At 35.1% G+C, this 25,757-nt stretch overlaps 1 protein-coding gene across 1 annotated transcript; it reads left to right on the top strand.

The window, feature by feature from the left end:
- The first annotated feature begins 15,252 nt into the window (after positions 1 to 15,252).
- Positions 15,253 to 24,997, top strand: LOC110467445. Its single transcript, XM_021524619.1, has 3 exons — positions 15,253 to 16,182; positions 23,668 to 23,764; positions 24,272 to 24,997. Exons 1-3 carry the CDS (start codon positions 15,586 to 15,588, stop codon positions 24,667 to 24,669), a joined length of 1,092 nt encoding a protein of 363 aa, XP_021380294.1. The 5' UTR covers positions 15,253 to 15,585; the 3' UTR covers positions 24,670 to 24,997.
- Positions 24,998 to 25,757: the final 760 nt, after the last annotated feature.

The following is a 25,757-nucleotide window of genomic DNA, read 5'->3' as shown; positions in this document are numbered from 1 at the left end:
TAAACTGTATAACAATGCTGAAACGGGGCGATAACTGTTTTACATGTCGTTTATATTAAATTCCAGAAGTGCCAACACTGCTTGATGTCATAATTATAAGGCTTTCGTGTTTTCATAAAGATTAAACAAAACCCCACTGAGGAAATATCCGGACAAGGTTTAAGAATGAAAACAATAGGGCGATAATTCTTAAATCATTAAACCTAAATACAGAAAGCTATTTATTCATAGAAATAAATCATACCCAGTCAGATCGGATCCTGAAAATGATAATTTGCGATATTGCGCTTATTGATCTTAATTGGGCTACAGTTTTCATTGCTCCAAAATGTAACATTTTATTGATTTGACAGATATTTCGATGTCGCCTTTTGTCCATGAAGCAGCTTACTTTTTCGGAGAATTAGGTCTTACTCTCCTTCATTTTCTATGGTTTCCTCTACAAGAATATCCTTTTTTCTATGGTTTCCTCTACATGAATATCCTTTTTTCTATGGTTCCTTCTACGGTCTTACTCTCCTTCATTTTCTATGGTTTCCTCTACAAGAATATCCTTTTTTCTATGGTTTCCTCTACATACTCTCCTTCATTTTCTATGGTTTCCTCTACAAGAATATCCTTTTTTCTATGGTTTCCTCTGCATGAACATCCTTTTTTATATGGTTTCCTCTACATTAATATCCTTTTTTCTATGGTTTCCTCTACATGAATATTCTTTTTTCTATGGTTCCTTCTACATGAATATCCATCTTTCTATGGTTTCCTCTACATGAATATCCTTTTTTTTATGGTTTCCTCTACATGAATATCCTTTTTTTCTATGGTTTCCTCTGCATGAACATCCTTTTTTCTATGGTTTCCTCTACATGAATTTCCTTTTTTCTATGGTTTCCTCTACATCAATATCCTTTTTTCTATGGTTTCCTCTGCATGAACATCCTTTTATCTATGGTTTCCTCTACATGAATATCCTTTTTTTTAAGGTTTCCTCTACATGAATATCCATTTTTCTAAGGTTTCCTCTACATGAATATTCTTTTTTCTTTGGTTTCCTCTACATGAATATCCATTTTTCTAAGGTTTCCTCTACATGAATATCCTTTTTTCTTTGGTTTCCTCTACATGAATATCCATTTTTCTAAGGTTTCCTCTACATGAATATCCATTTTTCTATGGTTTCCTCTACATCAATATCCTTTTTTCTATGGTTTCCTCTACATGAATATCCTTTTTTCTTTGGTTTCCTCTGCATGAACATCCTTTTTTCTATGGTTCCTTCTACATGAATATCCTTTTTTCTATGGTTTCCTCTGCATGAACATCCTTTTTTCTTTGGTTTCCTCTACATGAATATCCATTTTTCTATGGTTTCCTCTACAAGAATATCCTTTTTTCTATGGTTTCCTCTGCATGAACATCCTTCTTTCTTTGGTTTCCTCTACATGAATATCCTTTTTTCTATGGTTCCTTCTACATGAATATCCTTTTTTCTATGGTTTCCTCTACATGAAAATCCTTTTTTCTATGGTTCCTTCTACATGAATATCCTTTTTTCTATGGTTTCCTCTACATGAATAACCTTCTTTTCTATGGTTTCCTCTACATAAATATCCTTTTTTTTATGTTTTCCTCTACATGAATATCCTTTTTTCTATGGTTTCCTCTGCATGAACATCCTTCTTTCTTTGGTTTCCTCTACATGAATATCCTTTTTTCTATTGTTCCTTCTACATGAATATCCTTTTTTCTATGGTTTCCTCTACATGAAAATCCTTTTTTCTATGGTTCCTTCTACATGAATATCCTTTTTTCTATGGTTTCCTCTGCATGAACATCCTTTTTTCTATGGTTTCCTCTACATGAATAACCTTTTTTTCTATGGTTTCCTCTACATAAATATCCTTTTTTTTATGGTTTCCTCTACATGAATATCCTTTTTTCTATGGTTTCCTCTACATGAAAATCCTTTTTTCTATGGTTCCTTCTACATGAATATCCTTTTTTCTATGGTTTCCTCTACATGAATAACCTTTTTATCTATGGTTCCCTCTACATAAATATCCTTTTTTCTTTGGTTTCCTCTACATGAATAACCTTTTTATCTATGGTTTCCTCTACATGAAGTTGACTACCACATATCCAGTTCCTCCATAGACAATACAAACACATGATTTAACTGTACATTACATGAGCGAGGTAAATCAATTGCAATGCCATGCCTGGAAAACACCATTCCTTATTTCGGAAATGCATTTCGAAGTTCTCTCCTATTATACAACTTAACCGATGGCTCTAAAGAAGGTTAAAAAGTGGCAGCAGCCTGCTGTTCTGCTCATTCTTGCACTTCGGTTCGACTACCAGACGGCGCCTCTATCTTTACCGCCGAAGCATGCGCCATTGGTTTGGCCCACGACCATATCGATGAACAACGCATTAACAAGGCAATCATTTGTTCAGACTATCTATCTGTTCTACAAAGTCACGAGATCCTTAAAATATACACTCTTACAAAACATTACTCTTCGCATTTCTCGTACCTGATAGAAATGTAAAATGACTTTACTATGGATTCCGAGCCATTTCGGAATTAAAGGCGACGAATTTGTTGACAAAGAAGCAAAAAATGTGTTTATTCTTCAACAAACAAGTAGCAAACTAACTTATACAGATTTTAAAACGTTTATTCGTACTGTCATACATAATGAATGGCAGCAACGCTAGTCTCTTGAGAGCAGCAAGATTTTTTTTTTTTAAATACAACCGAAGCTTAAACATGTGTTCCCAGTCGTAGATCGTAGAGAGGAAGTTGTCGCTCTCGTCTCCGTACTAGGCATACTTATCCTGCTCATTCGTACCTTTTAAAACGAGAAGCTCACCTGGACATGCCACGCATGTGACACTCCATTTACAGTGGGACATGCTTGCATTTGCTATATAACAAGACTATCAAAGATGTATAATACATGTATAACCCTTCGAATGATACATTCAGTGGTATTAACAAAGCTTGCCTCTCCATTCAGTGGTATTAACAAAGCTTGTCTCTCCATTCAGTGGTATTAACAAAGCTTGTCTCTCCATTCAGTGATATTAACAAAGCTTGTCTCTCCATTCAGTGATATTAACAAAGCTTGTCTCTCCATTCAGTGATATTAACAAAGCTTGTCTCTCCATTCAGTGATATTAACAAAGCTTGTCTCTCCATTCAGTGATATTAACAAAGCTTGTCTCTCCATTCAGTGATATTAACAAAGCTTGTCTCTCCATTCAGTGATATTAACAAAGCTTGTCTCTCCATTCAGTGATATTAACAAAGCTTGTCTCTCCATTCAGTGATATTAACAAAGCTTGTCTCTCCATTCAGTGATATTAACAAAGCTTGTCTCTCCATTCAGTGATATTAACAAAGCTTGTCTCTCCATTCAGTGATATTAACAAAGCTTGTCTCTCCATTCAGTGATATTAACAAAGCTTGTCTCTCCATTCAGTGATATTAACAAAGCTTGTCTCTCCATTCAGTGATATTAACAAAGCTTGTCTCTCCATTCAGTGATATTAACAAAGCTTGTCTCTCCATTCAGTGATATTAACAAAGCTTGTCTCTCCATTCAGTGATATTAACAAAGCTTGTCTCTCCATTCAGTGATATTAACAAAGCTTGTCTCTCCATTCAGTGATATTAACAAAGCTTGTCTCTCCATTCAGTGATATTAACAAAGCTTGTCTCTCCATTCAGTGATATTAACAAAGCTTGTCTCTCCATTCAGTGATATTAACAAAGCTTGTCTCTCCATTCAGTGATATTAACAAAGCTTGTCTCTCCATTCAGTGATATTAACAAAGCTTGTCTCTCCATTCAGTGATATTAACAAAGCTTGTCTCTCCATTCAGTGATATTAACAAAGCTTGTCTCTCCATTCAGTGATATTAACAAAGCTTGTCTCTCCATTCAGTGATATTAACAAAGCTTGTCTCTCCATTCAGTGATATTAACAAAGCTTGTCTCTCCATTCAGTGATATTAACAAAGCTTGTCTCTCCATTCAGTGATATTAACAAAGCTTGTCTCTCCATTCAGTGATATTAACAAAGCTTGTCTCTCCATTCAGTGATATTAACAAAGCTTGTCTCTCCATTCAGTGATATTAACAAAGCTTGTCTCTCCATTCAGTGATATTAACAAAGCTTGTCTCTCCATTCAGTGATATTAACAAAGCTTGTCTCTCCATTCAGTGATATTAACAAAGCTTGTCTCTCCATTCAGTGATATTAACAAAGCTTGTCTCTCCATTCAGTGATATTAACAAAGCTTGTCTCTCCATTCAGTGATATTAACAAAGCTTGTCTCTCCATTCAGTGATATTAACAAAGCTTGTCTCTCCATTCAGTGATATTAACAAAGCTTGTCTCTCCATTCAGTGATATTAACAAAGCTTGTCTCTCCATTCAGTGATATTAACAAAGCTTGTCTCTCCATTCAGTGATATTAACAAAGCTTGTCTCTCCATTCAGTGATATTAACAAAGCTTGTCTCTCCATTCAGTGATATTAACAAAGCTTGTCTCTCCATTCAGTGATATTAACAAAGCTTGTCTCTCCATTCAGTGATATTAACAAAGCTTGTCTCTCCATTCAGTGATATTAACAAAGCTTGTCTCTCCATTCAGTGATATTAACAAAGCTTGTCTCTCCATTCAGTGATATTAACAAAGCTTGTCTCTCCATTCAGTGATATTAACAAAGCTTGTCTCTCCATTCAGTGATATTAACAAAGCTTGTCTCTCCATTCAGTGATATTAACAAAGCTTGTCTCTCCATTCAGTGATATTAACAAAGCTTGTCTCTCCATTCAGTGATATTAACAAAGCTTGTCTCTCCATTCAGTGATATTAACAAAGCTTGTCTCTCCATTCAGTGATATTAACAAAGCTTGTCTCTCCATTCAGTGATATTAACAAAGCTTGTCTCTCCATTCAGTGATATTAACAAAGCTTGTCTCTCCATTCAGCGATATTAACAAAGCGTGTCTCTCCATTCAGTGATATTAACAAAGCTTGTCTCTCCATTCAGTGATATTAACAAAGCTTGTCTCTCCATTCAGTGGGAAATCAATGGCATTGGTTGGTATTGTAACTGTAAGTTTCGTGATTCTCGTAAAGGGCGATAACTGCGTCATGACTCTTTGTATCTGATTGATAAAGGTTGGAATACGCCGGGTGTGCTTGAAAACCTCGACGTATTAAACACAGTAAGATTTGCTGCCGAGGAAGGAAAGCTGTGTTCGCATTATTAAATATAACACTGTATCTCAAAAGAACAGGATTTTGATATTGTAATCAGATCTGCAGTTTTAGTTACATATGTCAGGGGAATGTCAAATAGGTATCCAAAATGGGTTTGTATAAGAGAAATGGCAAGTAAATCTAAAGATAGTTTAGACTATCAAATCAGTGATTCCTGCTATGATACCGTGTTGTTTAACAAGAATACATGTCGGATCTTTTCGGTTAGACTTTGGGCGTGTTTACCGGTATATTTAAGGGGATGTTCAGTGGAAGTTTAAATAGAACCTTTTATTACAGTCATCATAAAACCAAGTAGATTAATATTATATAACCGTTATCATTAAGAAAACTCCTTTAACTAATCACAAACGTATCTTTGCTAAACCTGTTACATTTTTTGTTATCATTTTAGTTTGTTTTATTTTCAGACAAAAAAAAATTCAGTGCAGCCGGCGAAGTCAAACATTACTGACAATTATGTTACATAAAACAACATTATCACTCCACTTAATTAAACATCTTACATACCAGCACAAACCTGATGTATTCAATCGTAAAGTATGCCATATACACACCGTACTAATCGGCGAAAAAAGAATTTAAGTAGATATATGACATATTTAAAGTAACAAAAAGGATAGGAGATGAAACAAAATACTGAGATAGCAAATAAATGTTGTGGAAGTAAAAAGAAAAACGACAGGGGGGGGGGAGGGGGGGGGTCCGTTGACATGATTTTAAAAGTAAGTAGCTCATTGGTTCATTGGTTCGTGATAGTTGACACCGTTGTAAGCGTAAGTATTATTTTTAGAAATAGCACGGGTAAGGAAAAAGTTCAGGAAGTATTTACCACTTATATAGCAATATTTAAAAAACCTAAAAAGATGTTTTGTGAATTTTGTAATTTCTCACATTAGCCCCCACTTCCTCAAAAACCAAAGGTAAATCTCGAATGTACGAGTAATATACTTTTATTTTACCTGACAGGGAAGTTGGCCCAGAATGAAGTACATGTATTGGTTTTCGTATATGGATATAAAAGGGTATTTTAAGAAGTTGACAACCCAGATTTCCATCTCCTCAAATTTCAAAATTAGAAAAAAATGGTTGGTTATTTTGGTATATATTTGAGAAAGAAAAAAATCACAAAAAGTTGAATATTTAGTATTTTTAGAGTGTTGGTGAATAACTTACTTTTTATTTTTTGACATTTTTTTTTATCTAATATCACAAGCCTAATTTTATATGAAGATTAAGTTTTTTTTGACTGTTTGGATATTTTTGTTAATATACATTTTTAACTTGTTTTTTTAGTAAAATAAACTTAGTATAGAATAGAGTGTCCTTTTATCCACGTTGAATCGTTAATCCCAACCAACGCGATTGATATAGCTACGTGAAATGGTGAATGTGACGTCGCCATGTTGTTAACATAACAGAAGTATTTCCTAACTTTATACATATTTTATTGCCAATAAAATTAAACAAGGGATTCGGCACAAGTTATTAAAACTTATCACAGCCTTCCAACTATTTCCAGGTTTTATGGTCACGAAAACCTTTTTTTTTTTCTTTTTTTTACATTTTTTTTTTTTATTCCCCTAGCATCTTTGGGAGGAATGGCAGGGTTGGGGTGCCCCGGAATCATCCCTCTTACATAATATAGCCTCATGCAAAAGGCCTCTTTCTCTTCATTCTCTCTTTCTTTTTCATTCATTCTTTCATACTCAAATTCAAACTCATTCATTCTTTCATACGTATATTTCATTCATTACAATAACGATAATATTTATTTTGATTAAATTGATATATTAAATTACATCAACCATTCCTTCTTTATATATTCAAATATTGAACGTATTTTTATATTTATAAATTCATTTACATGCCAAAAATTCTGCTTTATTGATTTGGGATTGCCATATTGTCCTAAAATTTAAACAAGATAAAACCGAATTCATGTACTTTGNCGAAATAAAACGAGTACAAATACTAATGTACCTAGCAATTTAGACCTATATACATAAACACAAAAACATAAACAGTGTACAATTATATGAAATTTAACTACAAATTATGTATTCATAAATACATCATACACACACTCGAAATGACAGATATATTACTTGAGTCATACATATATACTACACATAATTGTACACACATACACTCGTACCCATACACACACATCCTCGCATGCCTGACAGCATATAGATATTGTAAACATTCTTTATATTAAGACATTAATATATGGATACATCCATCCTTTCTATTACAATAAATAATTATATATTTACCATGCCATTTGGGTCTACACATACACATAAACCAATAAACATACTTATCAACATAACAGATATGCAAGACAGATATATACATACATGTACGCCTGTTATTTACTTACATACCAAAAATCATCCTTCATGCTTTAATTAATTCTTTACGGGTTGTAAGTTTACCCGGATATGCAATTGATTTTTTTTTTTTTTTTTTTTTTTTTTTTTATTCAATTTTTCTTTTTTATAAACAACACATTTACACACAAAGCAACAAGCATACATTACATTGATTACAATTGCTTTCACAACGGACACCTCTTTACAAGAGACTAATTATATACTGTACACATATACACATACACACTCACAGGGGGGGGGATTGTAAACTTTTCTTTATAGTATAATGATAATTGTTCACATTATTTTATAAGAGAAGCCAATTTTCTACTTTATTAAGCAAGACTATATTATTTTTATGCTTAATTATCAATATCTTATGAGATTTAAGTTCAAAAAGAATGTGAATCTTTAAACTTGTTATATTAAGTTCTATTTCTAGGCATTTCATTTTAAAAATGTATTGTTTAATCAATAATAGGATAAGATTATCCACTATCAAATCAGCATCCTTTGAACTGAATTGTCCAACCATAAATTCCTGTTTGTCAAAATTCAAATCAATATTACTGGTTGCAAGCAATTGTTTTAGTTCTCTCAAAATTTCACATACTTTACCACAATCCCAAAATAGATGTTCAATTGTTTCTGGAAATCTTTTACAAAAAGTACAAGTTGAATTTTGTTTTATTCCCATTTTTTGTAGGAGTGTGTTTGTAGTTAAGATTCTATGGTTAATTCGGTATTGAAGCCATCTTAATTTAGTACTTTCAGTAGTTTTAAAAGGACATGCATAAATCTTTATCCATAATTTGTCCTGAATGTTAAAAACCGTAGACCATTTCCTTTGTGACGTGGGTTTTGTATCATTTCGGCATAAAACAGCATAAATATCCTGTGCCCCTTTAGTCCTCCTTAATATAATATTAAGATTTAAAGGTATATTAGGTAAACAAATACTCTTTTCTAAAGCAAAGATTTCTTGTTTACTATTTATAAACTGTTTTATAGCACTAATTATACTATGAAAAGTTAAAAAATTGGACCTTATATCATATCTATGTTGAAATTCTACAAAATTATAAAAAGAACCATCTTCTTTAATTACATCATATATAAAAAGCACTCCTTTTCTATACCACTCTTTACAGAAAACAGTCTTATTGTTTGTTTGGATATTGTGATTATACCACAAAGGATTTTCACATATTTTTTCACTATATAAATTGGACGACACTATTGTTTGATACCATGCTTCTAAAACGTGTTTCCAAAATTTATTTTTACATTCTTCACATGTAATTTTTAATTTATGAATTCCACAATTAGCTAAAGAGAACTTATCCATGTAGTTTTCAGGAATTAAAGTCCAACTAGCATCTTCTTTATAGATCCTCCGTACCCACGTTGCCTTTAGTGCTGTTATGAAAGATTTTAAATGAATCATTTTCAAACCACCATGTTCGTATGACTTAATTATAACATCACGTTTAACTTTATCAGTTTTTCCGCACCACAAAAATTTGTATAATATGTTATTTACTTTTTTTATATAAGAGTCATGTGGGTTTGGAAGAGCTATAAAAAGATGATTAAATTGTGAAATTAGCAATGTTTTAATAATGGTTATCTTACCTATTGGAGTGAGATTTCTTCTATTCCACGAACTTATGAGAGATTTAAGTTTAACAAGTTTCTTATCAAAGTTTAATTTAACTACTCTATGTAAATCAACATCATATTCAATGCCTAGCAAATTAAAACGTGTACTTCCCCACAAAAGATTGTGCTCTGTTGTATATTTATTATTACTATATTTTTCACTGCCTATCCAGATTACCTGGGTCTTGGTGAAATTCATTTTAAGACCTGAAATTCTGGCATAATAGTTAAGTTGTTGTAGCGTTACATTTAAAGATTTTTCTGAACCGTCAAGGATAACAGACGTATCATCAGCAAACTGTGATAAAAGAATTTCTCTGTTATTTACAACAATACCGCTGATATCAGAATTATTTCTTAACAGAATCGATAAAATTTCAGCACATAAGATAAAAATATATGAAGAAACAGGGTCCCCCTGACGGCATCCACGCTCGATAGTGAAAAAAATGGATAAGTTCCCTCCTATGTTAACTGCAGAGCGTATATTTTTTTGAAAAAGGTTGATCCAGTTAATAAGTGATGGTCCAAAATTGAAGAAATTTAAAGTTTTTGTAATAAAATTCCAAGACACAGAGTCAAAAGCTTTTTCAAAATCAATTAACAATAGAAGACCAGGTATGTCATTTTCTTCAGTATAATGCATTAAATCATAAATTAAACGTGTATTTTCTCCAATATATCTACCTGGAATAAAACCAGTTTGACTGTTGCTAATTAATTTAGTTATTATAGTTTTGAGTCTTTCTGCTATCGTGCCGGATGCCATCTTATAAATAGTATTGAGAAGTGTGATGGGACGCCAATTTTTTAGTTTATTACGGGGTTTGTCGCCTTTTGGGATGCATGTTATAATTCCTTGTTTTTGAGTGACTGACATTTCTGAAACTGAATAACCAAAATTAATTGACCTGACAATGAAATGCCCAAGTTGTTTCCAAAATACTTTAAAAAATTCAACAGAGAAGCCGTCAGAACCAGGACTTTTATTATCCTTCATTTTCATTAGTGTTTTTGCCATTTCAGATATAGTTATTTGTCCTTCTAATGATAATGATTCCAGGGGAGATAATTTAGGTATATCATATGGATTAAACAAGTCCTCTAAGTTTACATCCTGTATAGCAGTATTTCTTTTGTACAAATATTCATAAAAAAGTTTTGTTTCATTTAGAAATTCTGTCTGTTCTAAAATCACTATACCATCATCTTTTTTCTATCTTTGGAATAATTTTACTGGTGAATTTTCTAGATTCTAGTCCACAAAAGTACCTAGTTGGCTTTTCTCCTTCAATTATCCATTTTGTTCGAGAACGTATCATATTGCCCATTAATTTATGCTTTCTTAACTTTTCTAGTTCTCTCTTTTTTATGTCAATATTATTTAACTCAATATTACTTGATAGTGCCCCCTTTCTAGTTCCTGAATATCTTCAATAAACTTTTTCTCTGTATCGTTACTGGGTGTTTTTTTTATAGCATGAGTATGAAATAGTCTTACTTCTGATTTCTAACAGTAAAGTTTCCAAAAACAGTTGATCATTAATTAAAAACATCAAGTCTTCCAAAGAAACATCTTCAATATTGTCCATATTGTAAATTGGTACTGCATACTAATTTTCAATGTTCACAATTAGAGATCTAATGGTATTTAAATATTCTGAATCTTGAAGTAAAGAATTATTGAATTTCCATAACTCCATCCCCTTTTGAAATTTGGTGAAGCTTAAACTTATAACTGACATGGAATGGTCTGAGCGATATCCTGGCTCAATAGACGAAGCAGTTAAACTTGGGAGCAGTCCATCGGATATAAAAATGTAGTCTAATCTTGCCTGTTTACATGGATTTCTTCTACGCCAAGTTTATCTTCTTGTATCCGGGTTTAATTCTCTAAAAGTATCTATCATACCTAATTCTTGTTTAAGTCCTAAAACTTTATCTCTGGCCTTGGGGTTATCTATTTGCCGATAATTATCATAGTCTAATTTCGGATCAATAACTAAGTTAATTGATATGCAATTGATATTAAAAGCTTTTTTCTTAGATATTAAGGGGAGACCACTTTTGGTTAAATTTGTTCATTGTGTTATTCAAAGAAGACATCTTTTTTTCAATCTGTTGTTGTTGAATAATGCGTCTTTTTCCACCATTGAAAGACGGTTCAATATTTTGAATCGACATGTATAGATATAATATTTAATAATCAATATGAGATAGTTTATGATAGGTGGCCATGGACCCTTTTCACAAAAAAATAACACATACTTGATATTCATATGATCAATAATGATAATATTGTTATTCAAGTCATTCACCCAAGCTATTAAATCATTCCATATATTATTTATTTTCACAAAGTTAAAAAATAGGTGTTCAATTGATTCTGGTGCATCTCTTCAAAAAGTACATAGATCCTCATCCTTAACATTAATTTGGTAAAGAAAACTGTTTGTTGTTAATATTCTATGAAGAATCTTAAATTGTAGATTTTGAAGTTTTGTGTCAATTGTCACCAGAAAGCTTGTTAAATTAAATTTCTTCCAACCTATATCATCATTTAAATTTGTATTTAACTTTCTATTCCATTTTTCATGCCTTTCAACTGGATAATGTTTGTAGTTAGCAACAATCGCTTTATAAACATATCTAAGCTCTTTTGCTTGAAGAAGTCTTCTTAAAAGATTACTGTTTTCTGATTGATTGTTGATCAATGGTTGTTGTCGTATTATGTTTAAGTTTTCTCTTGGAATGTGGTCTATTACTGCAAAATATTGTAAAATATTCATTTTCCCACATTTAGTCATATCATTGAATGACAAAAAACTGATAATTATTGTCCAACAAGTCCTTAACTGTCTTCACCCCATTCCGTTCATATTCAATAAATTGTTTGTAACTAGGAACTGGTATGTAATTCAAAAGAGCATCACCAAGAAAACTTGATACTTCATTATTATCATCTTTATATTCTTTCCATGCTAAAATAACATCTTTCCAGAAAACATTAGTTACATTTTTCGATATTTCCTCCAGTTTTGATTTTTTCAGATTCCATAATCTCTCCCCTCCAAATTTACTAAAATTAGATTTAGAATCATTGTATCCCGTTGAATTTGTCAGGTTTGTACCCCCATATAAATCTATAAAAAAAACTGTGTTAATTTCGCTTATCCATTTTTTACCTGGATTTGGCAGTGAATACAGTAGGTGTGTTATAAGTGGTAGTGCCAGTGTTTTAACAACTGTGATCTTTCCTAAAAGAGTAAGATTTCTTTTAGACCACATTCCAAGCAATTTTCTTATTTTTGATAGCTTTTCTTTAAAATTTAATTCAATGATTTCAGATAACTCCAAAGAAAAAATAATACCAAGAAGTTTGAAGTTTTTTGAAGACCAATCAAATTTATGTTCAGGGCATAAAATTTATTTATTTCTTGTTTCCGATCCATATCAATCGACACTTATCTATGTTAAGTTTAAGTCCAGATACTGTAGAACATATATTGAAGTCATTTACGAAAACCTAAATATATCTGATTGTTTTTTTCCCAAAAAACCCCTAGATTTTATACTTTTATTATAGTAATAATAATAAAAAAAATCAATGTTTGTATTGCGAAGTGCTATATTCACGGACCATCTGATAGACCAAGTGTCCGTCTGATTGATCAAAGATTCCCGCTGTGGATCATAAACAATGACTTTGACGATAGAACTCCTTATATAGATAAGTATAAAGAACGCTTTATGTATGACACATGTTTGAAAGCATGGTTTATTCTTGGTAATATTCCTCAGTAAAGACGAGTACATGTAGGACAGGAAACCGATGAAGTGTGCGATATAAATATATAATCGTGTGTATATAAATACTTGGACTTTTCAATGAAGAAGATTTTTTTAGAAATGGGACATGCATGATATCATTACTTCCTATATGTCCTCTTTTTTTAAACTGTGACAATTCAAACAGAACACAATACGGAAGAAACCTCGAGAGTCAGCGCAAGACGGCGATACACCAAGGAATTCCTCCTTGTCATAGTGAAATAGCGTGGGATTTTTTTAGTTCGAATGATATTTGCTTCTGAATAAAGTAAGCTACCTAATAAAGTGTAGTATGAGGTAAGATATCAGTTTGAGCATTGACTGTATTACTGTGTATTAAACAAGAGCTTCCTCATTATTCCATATGTAACCTGGCCCCGGTGCCAAAAATACAAATTACAATTTATCCTTAAAGTACTATAGTGTAAGTACAATACTACGTAATAAAACAAGTCGAATGAAATTTTACAAACTTTATAACTGATAAAAGGCTGGAATTAATGTTTGGAGGCAACGAGTACCCCTGAACGGCTTAATTCTGTTTCAGCGATGTTTTTCGACTTTGAGTATTCTCCCTTTAACTTAGGCGATAAAGAGAAACCTAAGTCTGTCTTAGAATTAAGTCCAATCCGTTAAATTTCAACATTTTCTTGTTTATATAATTATACAAATTGCATCTCTTTGTCCCAAAAATTCAAAAGTATATGTATATTGATAATGACGAAATATTTCACAATAATCTAAACTAATAACAATGTCTTTTTAACTTTATTGTACTCTATAGTACTTGTATCTATTGTGTATCAGAAGGATTTATTTTCCAATGCCTCATCTAAACATCGAACCCGGAACCTCTGGTTTACTAGTCTCTAAACATCGAACCCGGGACCTCTGGTTTACTAGTCTCAAATTTGAGTACGCCCTACCGCAGGAGCTAAGAGACACTCTCTCATTCCTATGCATATGTGTGTACCTCCCTACACACACGTGCATATATCCCTCAGTTTATATACATATGAGTGTACAGCCCTACACACACGTGTATACATGTATATCGCTCAGTATATATACATATGTGTGTACCGCCCTACACAAGATACAAGATACAAGCAACTTTATTTAACGTTGCATACAGGTAAACAAGGAACATTAGCTCTTGAGAGCTATTATTGCGACAAATATATGTAAAATAACAATAACATATTATATTACAAGTAAAGGGAGATAATAACATATATTAATAAAAAAAAACCAGTAATAATCATCATTAAAAAAGAAAGTATCCATATCCCAGGTTTCTAAATGATTGGGAGTCCCCTACCTACAAAGGCCCCCAGGATATGACCCTTTTGGAACAATAAATATATAAAATGGTGTTAATATATAAAAAGCATTAAATGTGATCACAGATAAGTATAGTATTCAGAAAAAGTAAATAAAAGACATAGTTAAGTGAATGAATGAATACTTGTATATCACACAAGAATTACTTAAGACTTAGGATAAAAACACTATGAAGTGGAATATACATACAATGCTAATATAGCAAAGAATAAAAATTGACAGAATATACACTATTATAGTGTGAATTAAAAATGATACCGAAATCAATTAACAAAATTTATCAAGTTTTGTAAAAATGTATTTTTTTGAATTTATGGAATTTAAGTACAAATAAGATGCTGCAAAAATATAGAATAGAATTAAAACATTAGAAATGAAATAAGACAAAAAAAGTATCACACAATCCAAAATGTCAGGTGGCAGAGGTAACCAGGGCACAATATGAAGTATCACTCTTTACACACGTGTATATATCGCTCAGTATATATATATGTGTGTACCTCCCTACACACACGTATATATATATATCTCAGTATATATATATGTGTGTACCTCCCTACAAACACGTTTATATATATCTCAGTATATATATATGTGTGTACCTCCCTACAGACACGTATATATATCGCTCAGTATATATACATATGTGTGTACCGCCCTTACACACACGTATATAAATCGCCCAGTATTGTACAGGAGAAATAAAAGTAGAAATAGGGGAATCCCTTCCCCACGTAAATACCCAGAACTTAGCTAAGATACTATTCAGAGCAGAAATACGTCCAAAAACCCATGTTTGGATCGCATAAATGTTTGATAATTTCTAAAATATCTCACCCAAAGATAGACAGGACGTGTGCGAGTTGTTACGCTGGAGTGTCTACTTTTCAGCGTGTTGATCTGTATTTGTTGATAAACACAGACCGCGTGGTATAGTGTGTGTGGTGTATACAACTCTCGGTAGTCGAAGATACCGCCAATGCGTTCTGGATAAACAGCGAATACTATCAATTTGATTAAAAAAGGGTTAACGAAAGTGATATGGATTAGAAAAAAGACCTTGACGATATGCATTCGTTTCAGGCATCTAATAACACATTTAAACTGGACGAGGAAAAGTGTTTAAGCACGGGAAGTTTCTCCGTTGATGAACAGGGTCAAATGTTAAACAGTGGTGACGTTTCTTATCTAAACAACGCTCCTGCCCCGTGTACGGCAAAATGTCTGGACCCGGAAACCTCACAGAACACCCGGCTTACAAACGACTTCGTTCATGTTAATCATAATCCCCGGACACCAAAAAACGTGATTGGACACTGTAAATTGTATGGTCTAGTGATCATTTTAGCACTATCGGTTATACTAAACATTGTACTTTTAGCCGTAGGAATATGGTACGCTTTAACGAAAAGTCCACAGCCGCCGGGGTACCGCCCACAGCCAACAACACAAAAACCAACCACCGACTATCGACAATATCTGGTGCTTCCCGGTGAAGTCAATAACTTAGTTGCTGTGCCGTGCAATGCACGTGCTAATTTAGCCGGACGTTTTCCTGGTATGGTAAAAGAATATGTGAACATCTCTACATTTTCTCCTGCACAGCCAGTCCAGCAGTACTGTTACCTGCCGAAGTCTGAACATTTAAACCACTTTCTGCGGATTGTAAGTGTGTTTATATTTACTTTATTGTTATTACATTATATTTATTTCACTGAACACAGTTTGGTGCTTTTTGGGTTTTATTGGGTTGCGCGTCCCTTTGACTGCTAATTAGTGCCATTTAAGGGTGTGCGTCGATGTATGTAATGCATGCGTGCACGTGTGAGTGTGTGCTGGTGTTGGTGTGATAGTTTATTTGCCTCTTTGTGATACCACGGATCTGATGCCGACTTAAGAGTGCTATACCTCACTGTACATTTGCAATGTCGGAGGCTTTAATGTGATTGTATATATTGTAACGTCCTATCAACAGCTAAGGTCACTTAAGGACGTGTAAGCGGAGGGCAATATTCCTCACGAAGGCATTATTCCTCACTGTCACACACACACACATATATATATATACTGACAATCTGTTGATGAGATTGCCCGAAATGCTGAACGTTTAACAAGTAATAAGATCTACCAGTTTTTAAAGACTTCGATATACATGTATCGCAGCCCGGAGACAAAATCCATTGCCTTCCTCACCTGGGCGAACGTTCATCAAAGCCATGCACTAGGAAACAAAGTTTTAATGGAGTGGATATCTCAAATGTTGCAATAGGTGTAGCAGATTTAATGAGGTCGTTTTTGTGTCCCCTGGTAAATGACATAAACTAAAGAGAATCCCCAGTTCCGCAGGGGTTCCCCCGTTAACTTCCGCTTACCGCACGCAGTTGGTAACGGTAGGGAATGTTTAACTCACTCCCCTACCTGTAACAGATATTAATATAACGTAGGTAATGGTTAACACACTCCCCTACCTGAAACAGATATTAACTCACTCCCCTACCTGTAATAGATGTTAACTCACTCCCCTACCTGTAACAGATATTACCTCACTACCCTACCTGTAATAGATATTAACTCACTCCCCTACCTGTAACAGATAGTAACTCACTACCCTACCTGTAACAGATATTAACACGCTCCCCTACCTGTAACAGATATTAACTCACTCCCCTACCTGTAACAGATATTAACTCACTCCCCTACCTGTAACAGATATTAACTCACTCCCCTACCTGTAACAGATATTAACTCACTCCCCTACCTGTAACAGATATTAACTCACTCCCCTACCTGTAACAGATATTAACTCACTCCCCTACCTGTAACAGATATTAACTCACTCCCCTACCTGTAACAGATATTAACTCACTCCCCTACCTGTAACAGATATTAACTCACTCCCCTACCTGTAACAGATATTAACTCACTCCCCTACCTGTAACAGATATTAACTCACTCCCCTACCTGTAACAGATATTAACTCACTCCCCTACCTGTAACAGATATTAACTCACTCCCCTACCTGTAACAGATATTAACTCACTCCCCTACCTGTAACAGATATTAACTCACTCCCCTACCTGTAACAGATATTAACTCACTCCCCTACCTGTAACAGATATTAACTCACTCCCCTACCTGTAACAGATATTAACTCACTCCCCTACCTGTAACAGATATTAACTCACTCCCCTACCTGTAACAGATATTAACACACTCCCCTACCTGTAACAGATATTAACTCACTCCCCTACCTGTAACAGATATTAACTCACTCCCCTACCTGTAACAGATATTAACTCACTCCCCTACCTGTAACAGATATTAACTCACTCCCCTACCTGTAACAGATATTAACTCACTCCCCTACCTGTAACAGATATTAACTCACTCCCCTACCTGTAACAGATATTAACTCACTCCCCTACCTGTAACAGATATTAACTCACTCCCCTACCTGTAACAGATATTAACTCACTCCCCTACCTGTAACAGATATTAACTCACTCCCCTACCTGTAACAGATATTAACTCACTCCCCTACCTGTAACAGATATTAACTCACTCCCCTACCTGTAACAGATATTAACTCACTCCCCTACCTGTAACAGATATTAACTCACTCCCCTACCTGTAACAGATATTAACTCACTCCCCTACCTGTAACAGATATTAACTCACTCCCCTACCTGTAACAGATATTAACTCACTCCCCTACCTGTAACAGATATTAACTCACTCCCCTACCTGTAACAGATATTAACTCACTCCCCTACCTGTAACAGATATTAACTCACTCCCCTACCTGTAACAGATATTAACTCACTCCCCTACCTGTAACAGATATTAACTCACTCCCCTACCTGTAACAGATATTAACTCACTCCCCTACCTGTAACAGATATTAACTCACTCCCCTACCTGTAACAGATATTAACTCACTCCCCTACCTGTAACAGATATTAACTCACTCCCCTACCTGTAACAGATATTAACTCACTCCCCTACCTGTAACAGATATTAACTCACTCCCCTACCTGTAACAGATATTAACTCACTCCCCTACCTGTAACAGATATTAACTCACTCCCCTACCTGTAACAGATATTAACTCACTCCCCTACCTGTAACAGATATTAACTCACTCCCCTACCTGTAACAGATATTAACTCACTCCCCTACCTGTAACAGATATTAACTCACTCCCCTACCTGTAACAGATATTAACTCACTCCCCTACCTGTAACAGATATTAACTCACTCCCCTACCTGTAACAGATATTAACTCACTCCCCTACCTGTAACAGATATTAACTCACTCCCCTACCTGTAACAGATATTAACTCACTCCCCTACCTGTAACAGATATTAACTCACTCCCCTACCTGTAACAGATATTAACTCACTCCCCTACCTGTAACAGATATTAACTCACTCCCCTACCTGTAACAGATATTAACTCACTCCCCTACCTGTAACAGATATTAACTCACTCCCCTACCTGTAACAGATATTAACTCACTCCCCTACCTGTAACAGATATTAACTCACTCCCCTACCTGTAACAGATATTAACTCACTCCCCTACCTGTAACAGATATTAACTCACTCCCCTACCTGTAACAGATATTAACTCACTCCCCTACCTGTAACAGATATTAACTCACTCCCCTACCTGTAACAGATATTAACTCACTCCCCTACCTGTAACAGATATTAACTCACTCCCCTACCTGTAACAGATATTAACTCACTCCCCTACCTGTAACAGATATTAACTCACTCCCCTACCTGTAACAGATATTAACTCACTCCCCTACCTGTAACAGATATTAACTCACTCCCCTACCTGTAACAGATATTAACTCACTCCCCTACCTGTAACAGATATTAACTCACTCCCCTACCTGTAACAGATATTAACTCACTCCCCTACCTGTAACAGATATTAACTCACTCCCCTACCTGTAACAGATATTAACTCACTCCCCTACCTGTAACAGATATTAACTCACTCCCCTACCTGTAACAGATATTAACTCACTCCCCTACCTGTAACAGATATTAACTCACTCCCCTACCTGTAACAGATATTAACTCACTCCCCTACCTGTAACAGATATTAACTCACTCCCCTACCTGTAACAGATATTAACTCACTCCCCTACCTGTAACAGATATTAACTCACTCCCCTACCTGTAACAGATATTAACTCACTCCCCTACCTGTAACAGATATTAGCTCACTCCCCTACCTGTAACAGATATTAACTCACTACCCTACCTGTAACAGATATTAACTCACTCCCCTACCTGTAACAGATATTATATAGAGACACAGAAATTGCAAAATTTTCGCAAAAATTAATTACCCTGGCCATTTCTCAAACCTTTCGACGGTACAATCTCTCCAAATTACGGAACGCTACCGATTTGAAATTAACATATCCTAATAACGTTATTGACCATGTCTCGGTTGTGTTACTATCCGACAGCTAAACAATGGGTGATCTTGTCTGATATCTATTTAGGCTTCAAACCTTCATATAGGTTTAAGTTTTAATTTGTCTATACAGGAACTCATGGAGTTCTAAAAGTGTTGGCAGTCTGTTTTTGGGGATTTAAATAACTATTAAATCGAAAACAATTTCCGGAGACTAACTATTCTTATTTTTATTTTACAGATTGTCTGTTACTGTAGTATATTGTATAGAGTTTAATATCTTCTTAACCTGATGGCCGCAACAGTTATATGTATGCTAGAGTATCGATATGTTAATGATCACAATTTAAAAAGACAAATCGACGTTCAAGTTTATACAAAATAGCGCGATGCGATTGCACTAACCTGTAATCAGGTTTTTCGGAGAAAATGAATCATCAGGCGATAATCTTTTGACATTGTGATATGAAAGTGTGCAGGGTTACATAAATTGACATTCATGTAGCTGCCATTATAAATAAACACAATCTGTAACACAGATGGTGGTATATTGAGTTTAAGGTCCTGATTATGTGTGTCCTTGAGACAGACAGTCTGCCCTTTTTGGTCTTATCCACTATAGAGTAAGGTATGGTAAAGGCTGGGCTCGGTATCAAGTGGTTTGGTATTATCAATGAGCTGTTGGAAAAAAGGACCCATTATAAGCAGAGCACCTATACAACTTCCATCACGCACACATACCCTCAAACAAACGTACCCTTACACATGAGGAGGTACTAAGGGGTGTCACATAGGAGGATGCCCGATAATAACGTGACCCCTAAACTCCACTGATTATGCTCAATCTTTGTATTTGTCATCCATTTACTATTGAGCTCTTTAGAGTAATTTCCCCGAGAAAAAGATCGCGCTATATGAATACTGCGTATTATGTCTTGTGTAAATTGTATTCTTGTCTTGCCTACACATTTTCATTGTGACATGACACATATCCATTCTGCACTCAAATCTGTACGGATATTAATCATTATAGCTAAGGTATTACACTACTGAAGTGTAGCTAAGCTCGTTTATCTGGGAACATAGTGTTGAACTTTTATCACAGATACCAAATGGTTAATAGCCATTTACAAATCATATACCTATCAACACGAGGCCTCTGTATCAGCACAAAGGCCCGAGGCCCGAGGGCTGATTCTGGTCAAGGCTAAATACCGGGTAGGATATGGAAGTGGTCAAATTATAACTCTTTTCATCATATACTACACACTGTTACTATTTAAATTTAAGTACAGCATGAACATTATTAGCAATAGTAATCGGGTGTAATTGAGTTATGTTTTTTTTGTCAGAAATGTTAAGAACCGATATTAAAACGGACTCCCCTGATATGGTGCATTCCGGACAGATATGGCGCGTGCCGGAAAGATATGGCGCGTTCCAGCCAGATATGGCGCGTGCCGGACAGATATGGCGCGTGCCGAAAAGATATTAGGCGTTCTGGACGGATATGGCGCGTGCCGGACAGATACTGCGCGTGCCGGACAGATATGGCGCGTGCCGGACAGATATGGCGCGTTCTGGACAGATATGGCGCGTGTCGGACAGCTATAGCGTGTGCCGGACAGATATTGCTTGTGCCGGACAGCTATGGCGCGTTCCGGACAGACATGAGTCGGTGTGGGGTATGTCATGTGCAAAGCTAGCAGTATTGCACATGTCAAAAAATGGTGTTTTTTTTCAGATTGTTAAAATATGATTTCATGAGTGTAAGATTGCCTGTACTAGGTGGTATACTTTATGGTGGCCTTTATACTAAATGGGGAAAAAAAAACTTAATCTAGTGGGATAAAATCTCATACGTCTATCAAGACATGAATTCAAATTTTTGATATTTTAATTGAGTTAAGATATGGAAGTATGTTTGCGTGTTACAAGTTATGTATCTGGTGGAGGTCGTTTGGAATCACATCATATATGTAGGCATATAGTTTATTTTTAAGTTTTGATCTTTATAAAAAATATCATTCTTATTGAATTTTCATGCGTCTTAAAACTAAGGGAATTTTCAAAGATAATCATTTAATACAAAACTTTAGACAAGAATATTTTCAGAAAGTAAAAGATTGAAAATATAATGTAAAATGATACAAGTTGATCGTCTCAAGACCCTAAAAAATATATTTACATACACACACACAAATGTAACTAGTGATAATTACATTTTTAAAATTAAGCTTACCTATCGTCTAACAAATTAGGCCATACCAAACCATAACGTTGTATTTTGATATTTATTAAACCCCTTCCAACCTCTCTCAACTTAACGTTCTCCATATTCAAATTAATTATTTAGATTTGCATATGACATGGTAGGTTGCTTCCACGAAATCTTCAATTCTCCGTACTGCTATGTTTCTAGTAACATGCAAGGTCAGGGCCCAAACGCACTATTGGATCGACCTAATTCTGCACTCATAATTACGTAAGCCTGCATAACTGTATCAACGTATCTTTTATTAAATAAGAACGTCTGGTTGTTACCGTGATCAGTGTTTTAAATGAAGCATACATACAATGTTATCTGCACTGTACCTAATTAGCTTACCTCATTTATGATTTACATAACTAGCATACAGGGATATAAGACTGTCCGCCTACTAAATAACTTAACACTGTACATGTATACAAGTGAATCAGACGACAACCTTATGATGTAAGGCGACAAAATAGATTTTTCTTCTTTCAGGACTACACTTGACTGGCAGGGATATTTCCATTTTGTAAGGAGGGGGGNCATTAATAAACACTAAAAAAACGACCGACGAAAAACGACAACTGCTGACAAAAAACACAACAGTCACTACACGTCACACAACAGTCACTAAACGACACACAACAGGCACTACACAACAGTCACTACACGACACACAACAGGCACTACACGACAAACAACAGGCACTAAACAACAGTACAACAGGCACTACACGTCACACAACAGGCACTAAACGACACACAACAGGCACTACACAACAGTCACTACACGACACACAACAGGCACTACACGACACACAACAGGCACTCACGACACACAACATGCTTTGCACGACACACAACAGGCACTACACGACACACAACAGGCACTAAACAACAGCACAACAGGCTTTACACGACACACAACATGCTTTGCACGACACACAACAGGCACTACACGACACACAACAGGCACTTAACAACTGCACAACAGGCACTACACGACACACACCAGGCACTACACGTCACACAACAGGCACTACACGTCACACAACAGTCACTAAACGACACACAACAGGCACTACACAACAGTCACTACACGACACACAACAGTCACTCACGGCACACAACAGGCACTACACGACACACAAAGACCGACAGAAGACCACGTCGTTTCCAGTGACAAACACTCTTTATTTCCACAGATCTGTTTAATAACTACTCTATAGAAAACATTTTTAGATCCATTGAAGAAAAATCGTTTATTTCCTGACGGCTGTGTAAAACAAATAATGATGTCAGAGATGATATATCTGTTCCTATGGTAACATAAAATGCAACATTGTTGTTGTTTTACCGACAGACAACATGTATAACAGACAAGACAACGCCGGATTAAATTTTCCGTTTTCTTATGACTCGACGATTTATCAAATATCGTGATTTTCTCGTTACAGATAGACCTTGCATCAAAAGCTGTGAATGGTTCTCTGGGAGTAGAGCCGCGACACTGTGTGTCGTTAGGCCTATCATTGCCCACTACCAACGGAAGTGGTGAGTTGTTTCTGATGCTGATTCATTAATTTCTGTATTATCGGTCTTAAAGTGTCTAAACAGGAAAACTTATATCAAAACCGCTACAAAACAATAGCTCAATGTTCTCTTCTTAGAAGAACAAAATCTAGATTTGGAAAAATTAAATCCTTTACAAATTATCACAGAAATAGTTTTCAGATTTTCATGAAACGTAAGTCATATGCATTAATTAACACTACCTTCTGTTGAAATATTAAACCCCATATGTCAAATGTAGATATGTTGTGAGTTTAAGTTGAATTTTATGTAATCAGGAAAAAAAACTAACTCTGTGACACTTATTTTACCAAGATTGTTCTGTAACTATTTTTTTTAAAGACAATACACAGTTCTACTCCTTTCGGAGAGACATAAAAGGAATTTCTCAATGACAAAAACGGCATTAGAAGGAGGGTAATAGATATCCAATGCTATATTTTCAGTGATTTGTGGAGTATTTTTATGCTTGATGTCATTCACTTTCAGATGTTAAACCTCTTTGGAGCGAACAAGGCAATAACGTGCCCGATGATATTTTCAAGATCTCCCGTAATGAGCGCACTTCGGAGCTGGAGCTGAGTGGGCCTAGTGGATTCTACTTGATAATGGCGTCCGTGGTGTACAAGACATCGCGAGTCAGACTTCCAACCCAGGCCACGCTGGCGGCTCTAGTTAATGGCAGAAAAGTCATAGGTCAAACCAAGACATTGTTTCCTTCCCGTAATGGGTACACTTCACTCTCCTTTCATGACGTAGTACACATAAAGAAAGGTGATGACGTCATGTTTAATGTGTCGTCTGCGAACTTTCTTTATAATGTCAGACGTGGAGCACACACTGCCCATATGTGTTGTATCCCTGCGCTGGGTGGTTGTAAAAGATGAATTGCTTTGAATCAATGACGTCAACAGTATGTCTAGTCATCGCGCGCTGTACTAGTTAGACCACAGAGATAGGAACAACTGGACTCTCCGAGTATGTATGGAAGAACGTACCGTACCAAGCGTCTTCCTTTTCTAACCTGACCTCGTTTGTGTTTGTTGAACATATTTGTTTATAAATCTGGAAGTGCATTGATTATGTTTACTGTAATATTGAGTCAGAATCAGTATTACAAACAACGAATACGGCTATTGCTTTTATAACAACACTTTTGTGGGGTATTGTTATACAATTTGAAAAGTAGAAGTTCTGGAGATGTTGTATGGTCCAAATATAAATTTATTAAAATAACTTTCTCTAGGTCGGTGGGTGATTTCTGGAGTATCCAAAAACACACCCGTACAGTCCGATGCCTAGCTCCTAACTCTAGTTACAAATCACTATCGTGTCCTGAGTACATTTACACAAAAGCAATTAAGTAAATAGTTTGAGTGACATCTGCCATTCATAGCAATCGGCCTTTCAGACTTCGGCCGTACCCGACCAGGTAAGCCAATTTAGCTGTCCTTTGTCTGAGGCTGAATGCAGTGTCCGATCTGGTATGACCAGTTAATCCTGTTACGTAATATAATTAAGTTGAAAGATATATGGTATAAGATGGACAAAGTAAATGCATGAGTTAATCTGACAACAATGACACATGTCGACTTTAAAGGAAAAGCTTCATAAATAGAACTTATCTAAATTGACACAAGTTCAGGTGAAACAATTTACACATATAGTTCAAGGATATTAATTATATTTATGTCACACGATGGTATAGATTGAATGAACATTTATAGGTTAAAATACGCCAAATAACGAATATAATGATATATTAAATCAAAGTTCAAATTTAGCACTTTTATCATAAAAATCTTTATGATACTTTAATGACTTACAAAAGCTAGGCACTTGCTGTCAAATCCCTATTCGTTTATGTCATGGTTCTAACACGATTCGTTTGCAACGCGTGTTTTGATTGGATAGAATCATGGTAAATCGTGTTAAGCTCCTCCCATCGCACTTAAGCCACGCCCCGTTTCTAACA

This window comes from Mizuhopecten yessoensis, unplaced genomic scaffold (genome assembly GCF_002113885.1).
Source record: "Mizuhopecten yessoensis strain PY_sf001 unplaced genomic scaffold, ASM211388v2 scaffold1741, whole genome shotgun sequence".
Taxonomy (NCBI): Eukaryota; Metazoa; Mollusca; class Bivalvia; order Pectinida; family Pectinidae; genus Mizuhopecten; species Mizuhopecten yessoensis.
Note: the sequence above shows the minus strand (reverse complement) of the source record. Positions and strands in the feature narration are given on the sequence as shown.

What these genes read in the sequence shown, in the direction of transcription:
- LOC110467445 (XM_021524619.1), top strand. Translation starts at nt 15,586, where the DNA reads ATGCATTCGTTTCAGGCATCTAATAACACATTTAAACTGGACGAGGAA. An exon ending in TAAACCACTTTCTGCGGATT is followed by an intron (nt 16,183 to 23,667) that starts GTAAGTGTGTTT and finishes TTCTCGTTACAG; the next exon opens with ATAGACCTTGCATCAAAAGC. An exon ending in GCCCACTACCAACGGAAGTG is followed by an intron (nt 23,765 to 24,271) that starts GTGAGTTGTTTC and finishes ATTCACTTTCAG; the next exon opens with ATGTTAAACCTCTTTGGAGC.